This window comes from Castor canadensis, chromosome 12 (assembly GCF_047511655.1).
Source record: "Castor canadensis chromosome 12, mCasCan1.hap1v2, whole genome shotgun sequence".
In the NCBI taxonomy this organism is placed as follows: Eukaryota; Metazoa; Chordata; class Mammalia; order Rodentia; family Castoridae; genus Castor; species Castor canadensis.
Genome location: NC_133397.1, coordinates 125,542,706 through 125,555,288, shown reverse-complemented (window position 1 = coordinate 125,555,288; position 12,583 = coordinate 125,542,706). Strand labels below are relative to the sequence as shown.

The window sequence follows — 12,583 nt, the reverse complement described above, 5'->3', positions numbered from 1 at the left end:
CAAAATTATAATCACATGCAAGACTATGAAGATTGTAAACTGAGAATGTCTAAGCAGAATACATGCTCATACAAGAGAGCAACGTGAGTGTTCTAATATTCTATGGTGCTAGGCTTCTCTCATCTTCAATATCCATGATTCTCAGATATATCTCCACTAAAGAGAAGATTCACAGGGGTAAAACAACTTTCATATGGTCAATTCCTATAACCAAAAACTGTTTTGCTAAAACATCTTAGATTCACAGAAAAAGACAGAGAAGTTCTTAAATAAATATTCCTCAAATACAACTTCAAATGTTAGAGTGAATAATGTAACCAAACTATGAGCATTTGGAAAAAGAACACTTAAAATACCATCTGTGAGCCTGAAATTTCTATAGAACTGTGAACCTACATTATCCATAATTGTTTTACTGCATCCATTTTGACACTACAAACATGAAATAAAAGGGGGCATTACCTTAAACCACCAACGTATTCTTGTTTTTCAAATATAGTGATGTTAGAGTAGCCCAAGCGAGCCAAGAAGGAAGCACAACTTATACTGGCAGGCCCAGCACCAAAAAGAGCAATTTTTGCAGAATAAGCTTCAGGCATTTTTTCTGGTGGAGGCAGAGAAGGATTTCTGATCTGTGGGATATTCATTGCTTTGAACACCTATGGAGAAATCAATTGCCAAGATTAGAATTTTTTAATTAAAATTTACATCCTCAAACACATTTTTAATGAATCAACTCTATGTCTTAACTAGCAATGACATAATACAGCTTCAATTTCTAAGTTGTGTTATGCCAAGTCGATGAGGCCCTATAGCTGACTAATTCTCAATCTTTGAACGTCTTTCCTACAGATATACTTCCTGTGGGAAGCACTTCTGTCCCCTCACCTACTCCCTGCTCTAGGCTGAGTTAGGCATCTTCTCTGAGCTCTACCACATAATTTGCATCTAACATATAACCACTTGCCAACCCATGTGTTTACGCATGAAATTTTCATGTGAATCAGTAGGTTAGCTCCTGAATCAGGAAATATGTCCTTTGTAAGCTCATTACCATTGTATTACGCAGTTAGCCCTGACCTGTAATAAAGAACACAGCGAGTAAATATCTTCTTTACAGCTCATTCTGGTTATGATAGATTAGTCTCTGAGAGAAACATTTTTTAAAAGTCTTATTGAAGCACTAGAGAGCTACAGAGTCATGCAAGACAGAGAAGCACCATTATCTCTGAGAGGAAGTTAGAGCAGAAAAGTGGGGTGAGAGTCAAGAGTCACTGTTACCCTGAGGACATTTGCCACTAAGAAGAAAGAGGAAGGCCAGGAATCTTGAAGAGGACCAGAGCTCAGAAGAACCAGCAAGAGATTCCTGGGAAGCTTCTAGACCTGAAGAGACTGGGAATAAGGATGGTAATAGCCTGGAGCAGAAGAAATGCAGGAAAATGAGCTTAGTTCTTAGGTGGTGCAGCAGAAAATGCCAAGGGTCTAAACAGAGAACCTCTGTCATGTTGAGGGGAGCTTTCTAAGTTCTGAGAAAACCAAAACTAGACTGAAGAATGGGTAAAGAAGTCAATGCCCTATCAAACACTATGAATATAGAGAGACTTTCTAAAAGCCCACATTCTGTAGTAGGGGCAACTTAGGGAGAGGAAGTCATCTCAGCCTTAAGTTAACCATCCTTGTATCTGTCTCATCTATCTGACAAATAATGAGGTGAGCTTTCTGGGGAGCATAATAGCCATTTATAATTGTCATTTACAATGCCTGGCTTTTGATCCAAATGTTCAGGTCTGCCAAGAAAAAAGTAATCAAATACAAATAAAAGGATATATAATCAATTAAGTGTAGTTAACAAACATATACTTTGATGAATACATCAAAAAATATATGAAAAGGATGTGAACTTCTATGAAATGGGATTTTGTTAAAATATAAAAGAAATTTTACAAGACAAAAATGTGATATTAAAATTCCATTTTTAAAAAGCAGTTTGGAAAGGAAAAAGAAAAAAAAAAGACTACTGACCTGAAAGATGGAGCAAGAAAAACTATCCTGGAAAAAAGTACATAAAAAGGTATAATAGACAAAAAGAAACACAAAGAAACCCAATAAATACACAATTGGATTTGTAATGGGAGAGTGGAGAGAAAATGGGGCAGAAGCAATATTTGGAGACAAACAGACCAAGAATTTCCCCACATTGAAAGGACAGGTTCCAGAAGCACTAAAATCTTAAACAAAGAAAATCACAACACTGCCTACAATAAAACTGTAGGGAAGCAAAGTAATAAAAATGAGCAACTGAAACCATCAAAGAATAAAGACACAAGAATGAGCTCACAATTAAGTCTAATAGCTCTCTTCTCAGAAGGAATAACAGTGAGAAGACTATGAAATGCTCATTTAGCACACTGACCATATCTCATACCTAAAATTTTACTCAGAAAGAAAATATTCCTCAACTGGAAGGTAGAATGAAAACATCTTCTGAGATATTTTGTTGGTAGCAAAAAAAGAAATAGTAAAGAACAGTAAAAGAACTCATCAGGAAGAAAAAACTATCCAAGAGGGAAACACAGAAATGCATGAAGGAAGAGTACCAATAAAAATTTAAATGGGGAGGGGAGACATGACAGGAAAAGGGGTGAGAGGATGAATACAGTGCAAATACTGTGTACACATGTGTGTAAATGCAAAAATGATACCTGTTGACACTGTTCCAGGAATCAGGGGAGAGGGGATGAAGGAGAGCAGTGGAGGGGTGAATTCAAGTATGATATATTTGATACATTGTAAGAACCTTTGTAAATGCCACAGTGTACCCCACCCAGCACAACAATTAAAAATATTTAAATAACAAAATGTAAGTTACTATTGACTGTACAAGGTAATGATGTCTGCATGTGGAATTTAAGAAAAGTAAAAAACTAAAATATTTTATTAATTAATATTTTATTATTGCTGTACTGTGGATACACTGCGACATTTACAAAAGTTCTTACAATATATCATAGCTGAATTCACCCCTCCATCATTCTCCTTTATCCTCCCTCCCCCATTCCTGAAAGTTTCAACAGGTCTCATTTTTCCATTTTCATACATGTGTACATAACATTTGCGCCTTATTCTCCTACACCCTTTACTTATACCCTACCCCATCCCACTAGAACTTACCTCATACAGGAACTGTTTTGCCTTCCTATTCTCCATTTTTGTGATAAAAAATGTCATTCTTATTTGCTTACGATAGCTATACAAGTTGTTTCATTGTGACATTTCCATGTACGTATACATTATAACCTAAATTGATTCATCCCCTCTATTTTTTTCTCCTTTCTACCTAAGTCTCCTTCTTATGGTGATTTCAACAGGTTTAAAAATTCTATATTCATTCTCATATAGGAAGTGCAGCAACCATATTCACCTTCTTAACTTCCTTTGATAGCCATCTTCTCATGCATTTATTAGCCATTTGTACTTCTTTTTAGAATTCTGTTCAATTCATTTGTCCACCTATTGATAGGATTATTTGTTATTTTGATGTTCAGTTTTTTAGTTCTTTATATATTTTGGATTTAATCCCAGATCACCAGAGCTCCCATTCTGTGGGTTTCTCTTTACTCGGGTAATTGTTTCCTTTGCTGTGTAGAAGGTTTTTAATCTCATGCAATCTGATATGTCACTTCTTGTTCTTATTCCCTGAACTATTGCAGTCCTATTCAGAATATTGCTGTTTGTATCTTAAAATGTTTCCCCTATGTGCATCTCCAGTAGTTTCAAAGTTTCACATTTTTTATTAATATATTTGATCGATTTTAAATTGATTTTTGTATAAGGGACAGCATTGGGCTCTAATTTCAGTCTTCTAGATGTGAATATCGAGTTTTCTCAGCAACATTAGGTTATTTATCTTGTATATGCTATTGTCACCTTTGTCCAGAATCAGGAGGCTTTTGCTCTGTGAGTTTATTTCTGGGTCCTTTGCTCTGTTCCTTTGGCCTATGTGTCAGTACCATACTGTTTTTGTTACCGTGGTTCTGTAGTATAATTTGAAATCAGGTATTTTAGTGCCTCCAGAATTGTTGTTTTTGCTCAGGATTATTTTGACTGTTCAGAATCTTTCATACTTCATATGAATTTTAGGATTTTCTTATATTTCTGTGAAGAATGTTATAGGAATTTTGATGGGAATTGCTTTTCGTCTATAGATGGCTATAAGTAATTTGGTCATTTTCACAATATTAATTCTGCCAATCCATGATCATAGGATGTCTTTCCATCTTCTTCAATTTCTACCTTCAGTATTTTATACTTTCTCATTATAGAGATCTTTCACTAACAATATGTATTCTTACTGATTATAATCTAATATTTCTTAGTGCTGTTACCATTTATTGTTAATGCTGTGTTCTGGTACATGTTAACTATTTAAACTCTCATGCCTCCTGCTAAACAGTTTAGTTTTTTCATCATCTTAAGTGAAGCTACCCAGGTTCAGAAAGCCAAAGGTCAAATGTCTCATAAGTGGGATATAGACCTAACACAAATACAAGCAAAATTATGAAAAATGGGTCACTCTAAGGGGAGGTCACATACAAGAGAGGGAGAATAAACAAAATGTCATTTTATTTATTTATATTTTTACAAAAACAGAGAACAAGAAGGGAAAACAGGTCCTGTCTGGTGGGTGGATATCAGTGGGAAGGGAGGTTCAGAGGGTGAATATGGTAGAGATAACCTGTTCACATGTATTTAAATGAAAAATTGAGACCTGTTGAAACTACTCCAGGAAGGAGGAAGGAGGATAAAGGAGAATCATGGCGGGGATGAATTCAACTATGATGTATTGTAAGGAAGTTTGTAAATGTCACAATGTATCCCCAGTATAACAATAAAAAATAAAGTATAAAAAAATCTATATCAAGAGTCCATCTCACCTGAGACAGAATGACAGTCATCAAGAAAACATCAGGAAATGCTGGCGAAAGCACAGTCTGAAAAGGGACCTTATACATGGCTGATGGAAATGTAATTTAGTATAGCCACTGTGGAAATAAGCATGGATTTACCTCGAAAATCTAAAAATAGAACTATCATATGATCTAGCTATACCTCTCCTGGGTTTATACCCAAAGAGATCTAAATCAGCACATGATAGAGACCTTGCAAACCCATGTTTACTGTGATACTATGCATGATATGTCATATGCCAAGCTATGGAATCATTCTAGGTGCCCATCAACAGATAAGTGGATAAAGAAAATGTGGTCTACAAACACAATTGAGTTTTATTCAGCCTAAGAGAAAACTGAAATTATATCATTTACATGATAACTGATGGACCTGGAGATCATCATGTTAAGTGAAACAAACCAGACTCAGAAAGACAAATGTAACATGATTTCTCTAATATGTGGAATATAGATTTTTTTTTTTTAAAAAGTACATGACATAGAAAGGGGACTACTTGGGAAGTCGAAGAAGACAAGGATAAGAGAGAAGAGGGACAACAGAGGGCAATTTGGGTTGAATGTGTCCAAAGTACATCCTATATATGTGTGGAAAAGTCATAATGAATCCATTTATTTTGTAAATTAATATGTGCTAATAATTTATTTTTTGGTGGGATTAGAATTTGAACTCAGGGCTTCACATTTGCAAAGCAGGCACTCATATAAAGTAGGCACTCTGCCGCTTGACCTACACCTCGAGTCTATTTTGTTCTGGTTATTTTGGAGATGGGGTCTTATGGACTATTTGCCAGAGCTGGCCTCAAACTGTGATGCTCCTGATTTAGTATCCTAAGTAGCTAGGATTACAGATGTGAGCCACCAGCACCTGACTACTAATAATTATTTTTAAAGATTATATCTTATATTTCTACACTAACTACTAAAGCAATGACAAAAGAATATATAAGTAGCTAATGGGGAGGAGTGAACTTAAGACATTATTGATTCAAAAGAAATAAATGAGGTAAAATTAATATAAATAGCTGTGAAGAGATGGGAAAGAAAAAAACAAATTGTAAAATGGGAAACACAAGAATAACCAGAATAACCTTTAGTGACTAAATCAGATGTAAACAGACTAAAATTCCAATTAAATGATAAGGCCTTAAAAGTTACATGCCTAATATTTAAGGACAGAAAAAGGCAAAATGCTGACAGATGGGAAAAGTTATACCATTCAAATTCTAACCTAAAGAAATCTGGACCATGTGTAACAATGGCAGATGTACTGGCTTCTATGGCAAGAAGCATTACTAAAGTTAAAGAACATTTAATACTAAAAAAAAAATAAAGAGGTCAGTTGTAAGGTCTATAGGTGATTATAATTGTAAATATATAAAGAAAAAATGACAGAAGAAATAAATCAGAGCTGAGGATGTAGCACACTGGTAGAGCACTTGCCTCATGTGGAAGGCCTTGAGTTCCATTCTCAGCACTGAAAGAAAAAAGGAAGGAAAGGAGGAGGGGAGGAAGGAAGGGGAGGAGGGGAGGGAGGAGGGACAGGCAAGGGGGAAGGAAGAAAATATCTATTCAACTGTAGAGTGAAGTTAATAACATCTACCCCATAAACTACTATGAGGATTAAATGGCTACAACATGTAATGCACTTTAGAGAAGTGACTGCTCATATAGCAAAGGGTGCTTCTTCACCTAGTGCTCAAATTATACAAGTATATCTAGTCTTACACTTTCTAAATGGAAGATACTAGTCACATATACTTACTCAAATTAAGATTAAATTAAACTAAAATATTTAGCATAGTAGCTCTTACTCATTTTTGTAAGAAACTCCCAAAATGCCTTCCAAAGTGCTTGGCCACTTTGCATTCCCACCATCAGTGAATGAGAGTTCCCGTTGCTCCCTTCCCCATCAGCATTTGATGCTGTCAGTGTTGTACATTTTTCCCACTGGTATGATCTGAATGTGACCCCCTGAAATTCAGGTGTTGGAAGCTAACCGCCAAGATCAGGAAGTTTGGCCTTTGGAAGGTGATTAGTTCGTAAGGAGTCCTCCTGACTTGGATTTGTTTCCCAATACAATAGGCTTCAGAGAGCTACCTTGCCCCTTTCACATCTCAGGAGATAGTGGGAAGATTCACTGTGTGTCACAAGGCAAACCCTCAAGTCAAAGGCAAGAAAACAATCTACAGGTGCCTTCACCAGGGAGAAAGGATTTATTTTGGCTATGGTTTCAGCAATTTTAGTCCTTGGTCACTTGACTCCAGTGCTTCTGGGCTGGCCCATGCATGGTGAAGCAGAACGTCATGGTGAGGAGAAGTTAGAAAGTGGGTCACCCATGGTGGACAGGAGGCACAGAGACAGAGCAAGGTTCCATGGACAAGATATTACCCTTCAAAGGCACATTCCTAGTTGACTGCTTCCTCCAACCAGACTGCACCTCCTAACAACCCACTCAGCTGTGAAACCATCAATGGGTTAATCCACTGATTATGTTAACACCCTCTTAATCCAATTATCTCTCAATAGTGTCACCAGCTGGATATCAGGCCTTCAAAACATGAGCCATTTGGGGGAATACCTCATACCCAAACCATAACAGAGCCCTACAATATTTTAAGGTTACAGAATTGTAAGCATTTGTATTGTGTTGAAGAAAATAATAATAATAGGGCAATAACAACCACCTAGAACCAGCCTGAAAGGACTATTTGGGGCCTGCCTTTAACTGAGCATGAGTTACCTATTAGGCACTTTGCTGCCAACGTTACCTAATTTTTTTTTTCAGTTAATAGAATGGCATACACTCTGAATTTCCCAAGTTACACACTAGTCAGGGAGATTTTTCTGTCCCATCTTCGACCTCAGGCTGATAAAATTCTACTACAAAGTCAGCACTCAACAAGACTTTGATGAACTTGGAAATGTCTGAACTCCAATGATACATTTAAACAAGCCAATGAAAGTCACAGGAAAGAAAACACTATCTTCCCAATAAAGAGGGAAGGTTTTCCCTATGTGATATCCTCTCTGGAGCATTTTCTAGTAAATTTCTTGTGGTTTCTGACCTTTCACTGGTCTGGAAAGTGCATTTTCCTCGTCACTTCAGACAGACCTCAGCAGCATCTTTGCTATGACTTTAACATTATTTCGAAGCAAAGGACGTTTTAGCTTGACCTCAAAAATGGAAAGGTTGAGATACAGACAGAAGCCGTGAGATTTCCTCTGTCCCTGTCCCCGTTGTGGAGACAGAGTATAATTTTCTAATAGCTACAAAGCTCTTGGTAAATTAGAAAAGGATATAACATTTTACATGCAAGGATACTTACCAATTCCAATTTGTGTGTAACACTTAATCTTTCTTACTTTCTAAAATGGTACACAATGAAAATCTACAAGAATGTTTGAAAACTATAATTCTTCCTCATTCTATTTGTTCTTATTAGCCAAATGATAGCAGAAATAAACTATACAGAAATCCTAAGAAAAAACCCTCAGAAATTTCAAAATAATTCCACCAGTTGAAAGACGCAGTATAAAAGTAAGAATACTGCCCACATACATCCTAAGAGGCTTGTGTTTTGACAACTATTTAACTTGATTTCATTATAGAATTAAAATTTCTGGCAATTCCTAAAGAGATACTGTTTCATCAGGGTAGGCCTAAGAGAAATCTTAATAAAAATCATATATTACTTTTCATTTTGCTGGTCTGGGCTTCTGGAATAACTTAATTTGTAGGATGGGAGTCAGGTTACCTTTATTTGTGCAAGCAAACGTAAGCTGCCTAAATTTCATGCTTCTATGTAATTTTCTTTCTAACTTGATTTCTTTTGTAAAGAAGTCAGAAGAAATATTGAATACATACTCTTCGCTGCATTCACCCCTTGAAAAGCAATAATCTTGGGCTAACTGACAAGTAGTTTTCCCCACAATGACACAAGAGACATCAAAAGTGGGAACTGTGACTCACATGCATTAAAAATCAGGAAAAGTCATGGCGGTTATCAGGTTATCAAAATTATTACTATGTTAGTAATTATTCATCATTTTACTTCATAATTTTCAAATTAATAAAACAGGCATTATGACACTTGTGGCACAGGAAAAATGCTCTGCAATGTAGAATTAGAATGTTCTGCTCTATTGAATTTATACTTCACTTTAAGTAAATGTTTTTATGGGCCATCTATATCTTAGACACTAACATGGATAAAAACACATAACCTCTAGTAACCTCTAGTTATCCTCTGAGTATTACAGGTTTCTTACATATAAAAAAATGTTATGATGCAATCTGTTTGACACACAGTTCATTTTCACAAATGGAGCTTTCTGAGTATGTAAGACAGAAATCCTATGCAGAAGAGAGGGAAAGTTGACACTGACCCAAATCCTGAAATAAAAATATATGTGCTACTTGTAGATTACTTAAACTCTCTGAGTATCAGCTCTGAAATTAAACTAGTAATAATTAGTCTGGCAATTTATTGTGAGACTTGAATAAATCAATGATGCAACTTCCTGTGTTTGATCTTTTTACAAGGCACTCTGCTCATTTTACACACAGAGGCACTAACTCCTCAGTCCTTATTCTTATTTTATAGCAAGATTTTACTGAATGTTGCATTTGAGATTTGAGGCTGTACAATTGAATTGTTCAAATTGATTGAACACAATTTGGAAATGTAAGTGTTTATGCTTTGGTTAAAAGCATCTTTACTCATCTATCACCATATGCAAGCTGAAAGCAACCCATGCAAGCACTGCTGACGTCAAGACTTGCTCACGGCTTCACAATGTTTTCACTTTTGGCTTGGCTGGACTTGGTAAACACCATGTGAACTTGATTTAAATTTCATTTCCTCAGCACAAATTCCCGTCCTCAGCAGGTCATACAAGGGTGTCCATCAACAGGTCCCACAGGACGGCCTCACACCTTTCTCAGCACTTCATTGCATCTGCTTTGTTTCACCATTTCTGTCTTGTTCATCACTGTTTCCTTAGCTCCCAAACACTGCCTAGAACTGAGTCATGCAGATATGTGCTTAGTGCTGGACTTGGACTCCAAGCATACCAGCAGCCAGGCAGTAAATGTCCCAACTGACTGGGAACAAGAGGCTAGCAAGGAGATGACAGAGTAATGGTGACATGGTAGACTGCAGTGTCAGCTTAATGCTATGCTTGTGTATGTTTCTAGAAGCAGTGATAATGATTAAAATGGAACAAATGCTATTTATAAGTAAAATGATAAAAGTTCAGTAAATAGAAAATAGCCATAATTGAAATGTACTTGTATATGACATCCCAGAAAATTATGTACTAAACTATTTTGAAAGTCTTCTTTTTGGTGGGTCATCATTACATTTGTTTTTATGGCTGATTATATTACTTTTGCATACGTTTTACAGTATTTCACCCCAGCTGCTCTTTTTCTAGCTGCCTGAAGTCAATATAGCCCAGTCACATACAATCTTTCTTGTCTGTTGAGCACACTTAGCTCAACAAATTTCTCATAAAAGAGACTAGCCATGGAACTGTGGACATATCTCAGTAGTAGCATAATCACCTACCATACCCCAGGCCCTGGGTTCAATGCCAGCACAAAACACACATTCACAAAATGAATGCTACATTTGCACAATTCATCCCTGGAGTTGTCAGTCATTTACCCATGAGTTATTTACAAAAGTGCTTTTTTATTTCCAAATATAAGTTTGTTGTTATTGTTTTCATTTTGGCATTACTATTTTGGTGGCTTTTTGGCAATAGTGTTTGAACTCAGGGCCTCACACTTGCTTAGCAGGTACTCTATCACCTTTTGGCTTTGTTATTTTTCAGATGGGGTTTCACATTTTTTTCCTGCGGCTGGACGCAGACTGCAATCCTCCTACCTATGCTTCTCACATAGCTGGGATCACAGATGTGTCACCACGCCCAACTTATCAACTGAGATAGGATCTCACTAACATTTTGCCCTTATTGGCTTTGAACTATCATCCTTCCTATCTCAGCCTCCAAAGTAGCCGGGATTACAGTCATTCACCACCATGCCTGATCAGAATATTCCTATTTTTTAAATGTAGTTGTGTTATAGAAAAAAATAGGCTGTTTCTGTTTGGATGTAATATACATTTACCAGTTGCTGTTTCTGACCTGGAATATGGTCAGTTTTGGTAAATGTTCCACAGTGTGTCAGAGGGATAAATGCACACTATATAAATTATTTTCAGGGCTCTATAGATTTCTTAAATCTAATAAACCTTACTTAAGTAAAGCTTTTCAAATTAGGTTATGTTGTACTGTGTACACAAGTTTACGAATGTTGCATATTTAATGAGATTTATTCTTTTTGTCCCCACTTATTTTTCTCTTTCCATTTTTATTGTCAATATTATATTCCCATCTAAATTTTTAATACTTCAAAATGAGTTATTACTACTTCACCATCAATACTGAATTGAGCTTACCGCCATATTTGATGGTTGCTTCACTCATCTTTGATTCTGTTCATCTCTTCCATTTCCAGGTGTTTTTCTTCATCCTAAAGCAACACCCTTATCAGCTATTCTAACAAGTGAATCTTAGACAATCTTAGATGTAAAATACTTGAAAATCCCTTTATTAACGTCCTTGCTGTCAAAATGGAGTCCTCTACAAAGTGCTGTTCTCTTGACCTCTGACCTCTGACGTCTGCTGATGCTAATGAGAAGCCTGCAGTCCTTAAGGAATATTTTCCGTTCTGTTGCATGCTTTGACTCCCTTGATGTGCCATATTTTTCAGTGAAAGATATACAGCTTTCCTTTCTTCTGGAAAATTCTCCAGCATAACTTGTACAAATCTCTCTGTGTTTCAGGAACATCTGCTCCTTGTGTATCCAAATCTTCTGTTTCTAAAGTTCTCCACCATAGTGTTTATTTCTTTATGTCTCCTTACCGTGTTCCAGTTGAGTTTCTCAGGAAATTTTTTTATAATTGTTCACCAGTCGGTTCTTAAATCCAGCCCGCATTTAACTTTTTCTATTGATATGTCCATTGTAGCAAATATTCTAATCACCTACTTTTCATTTTAATGTCAATGTTGTAGTTTTCATCATTTTATCTTATTCTGACAGATGCTGTTCTGTATCTATTTATTTCAAAGCCTTGACGACTTTTAATCGTGCTTCATTAGACAAAGTTTTGTCCCATAAGTTGAGGTTTTTGATAGCCTTAGGTAACACTGGCTTTCCTAATAGTTTCTTCCCTTTTGCTTCAGATTTCTGCAGTGTGAATGTTTTCCCCACTTTGCAATTCCCCTCTTGCTTCCTAGTCTGCACCTTCCTTCACTCCTTCCCCTTTCCCTGCCACCTTCTGTCAGGTCTTTTATAGGCAGCCCGGGGCTCCAGCCCCAGGTAACATGAAAGGGACTGCAGAGGGGGTTGAGAATGTGCTTTGCACAGTTTTACACAAGTCCTGGGCTATGCATCATTGCCCCTCATTCTTAAACCTCTACCAGAAGGACCAAGTCCAGCTCTCCGCCATTGCTGACGCACCCAGGCAAATGCCCTGGCAGCTTCTGAGTGTCTATGCTGTGACTGACGGACAGTGACCCATGGTCCCTACCTACAGTTGAG

The 12,583-nt window shown here is 36.7% G+C and overlaps 1 protein-coding gene across 4 annotated transcripts in view; it reads right to left on the bottom strand.

Moving 5' to 3' along the window:
* The window catches only part of Dpyd (dihydropyrimidine dehydrogenase), a 798,376-nt gene that overhangs the window by 577,410 nt on the left and 208,383 nt on the right, over positions 1 to 12,583 (bottom strand). For all 4 annotated transcript variants that reach the window (XM_074050934.1, XM_074050937.1, XM_074050935.1 and 1 more), the window contains one exon: positions 463 to 659. In XM_074050934.1, the coding sequence (XP_073907035.1) occupies positions 463 to 659 (197 nt within the window). The remainder of the gene's footprint in view (positions 1 to 462; positions 660 to 12,583) is intronic.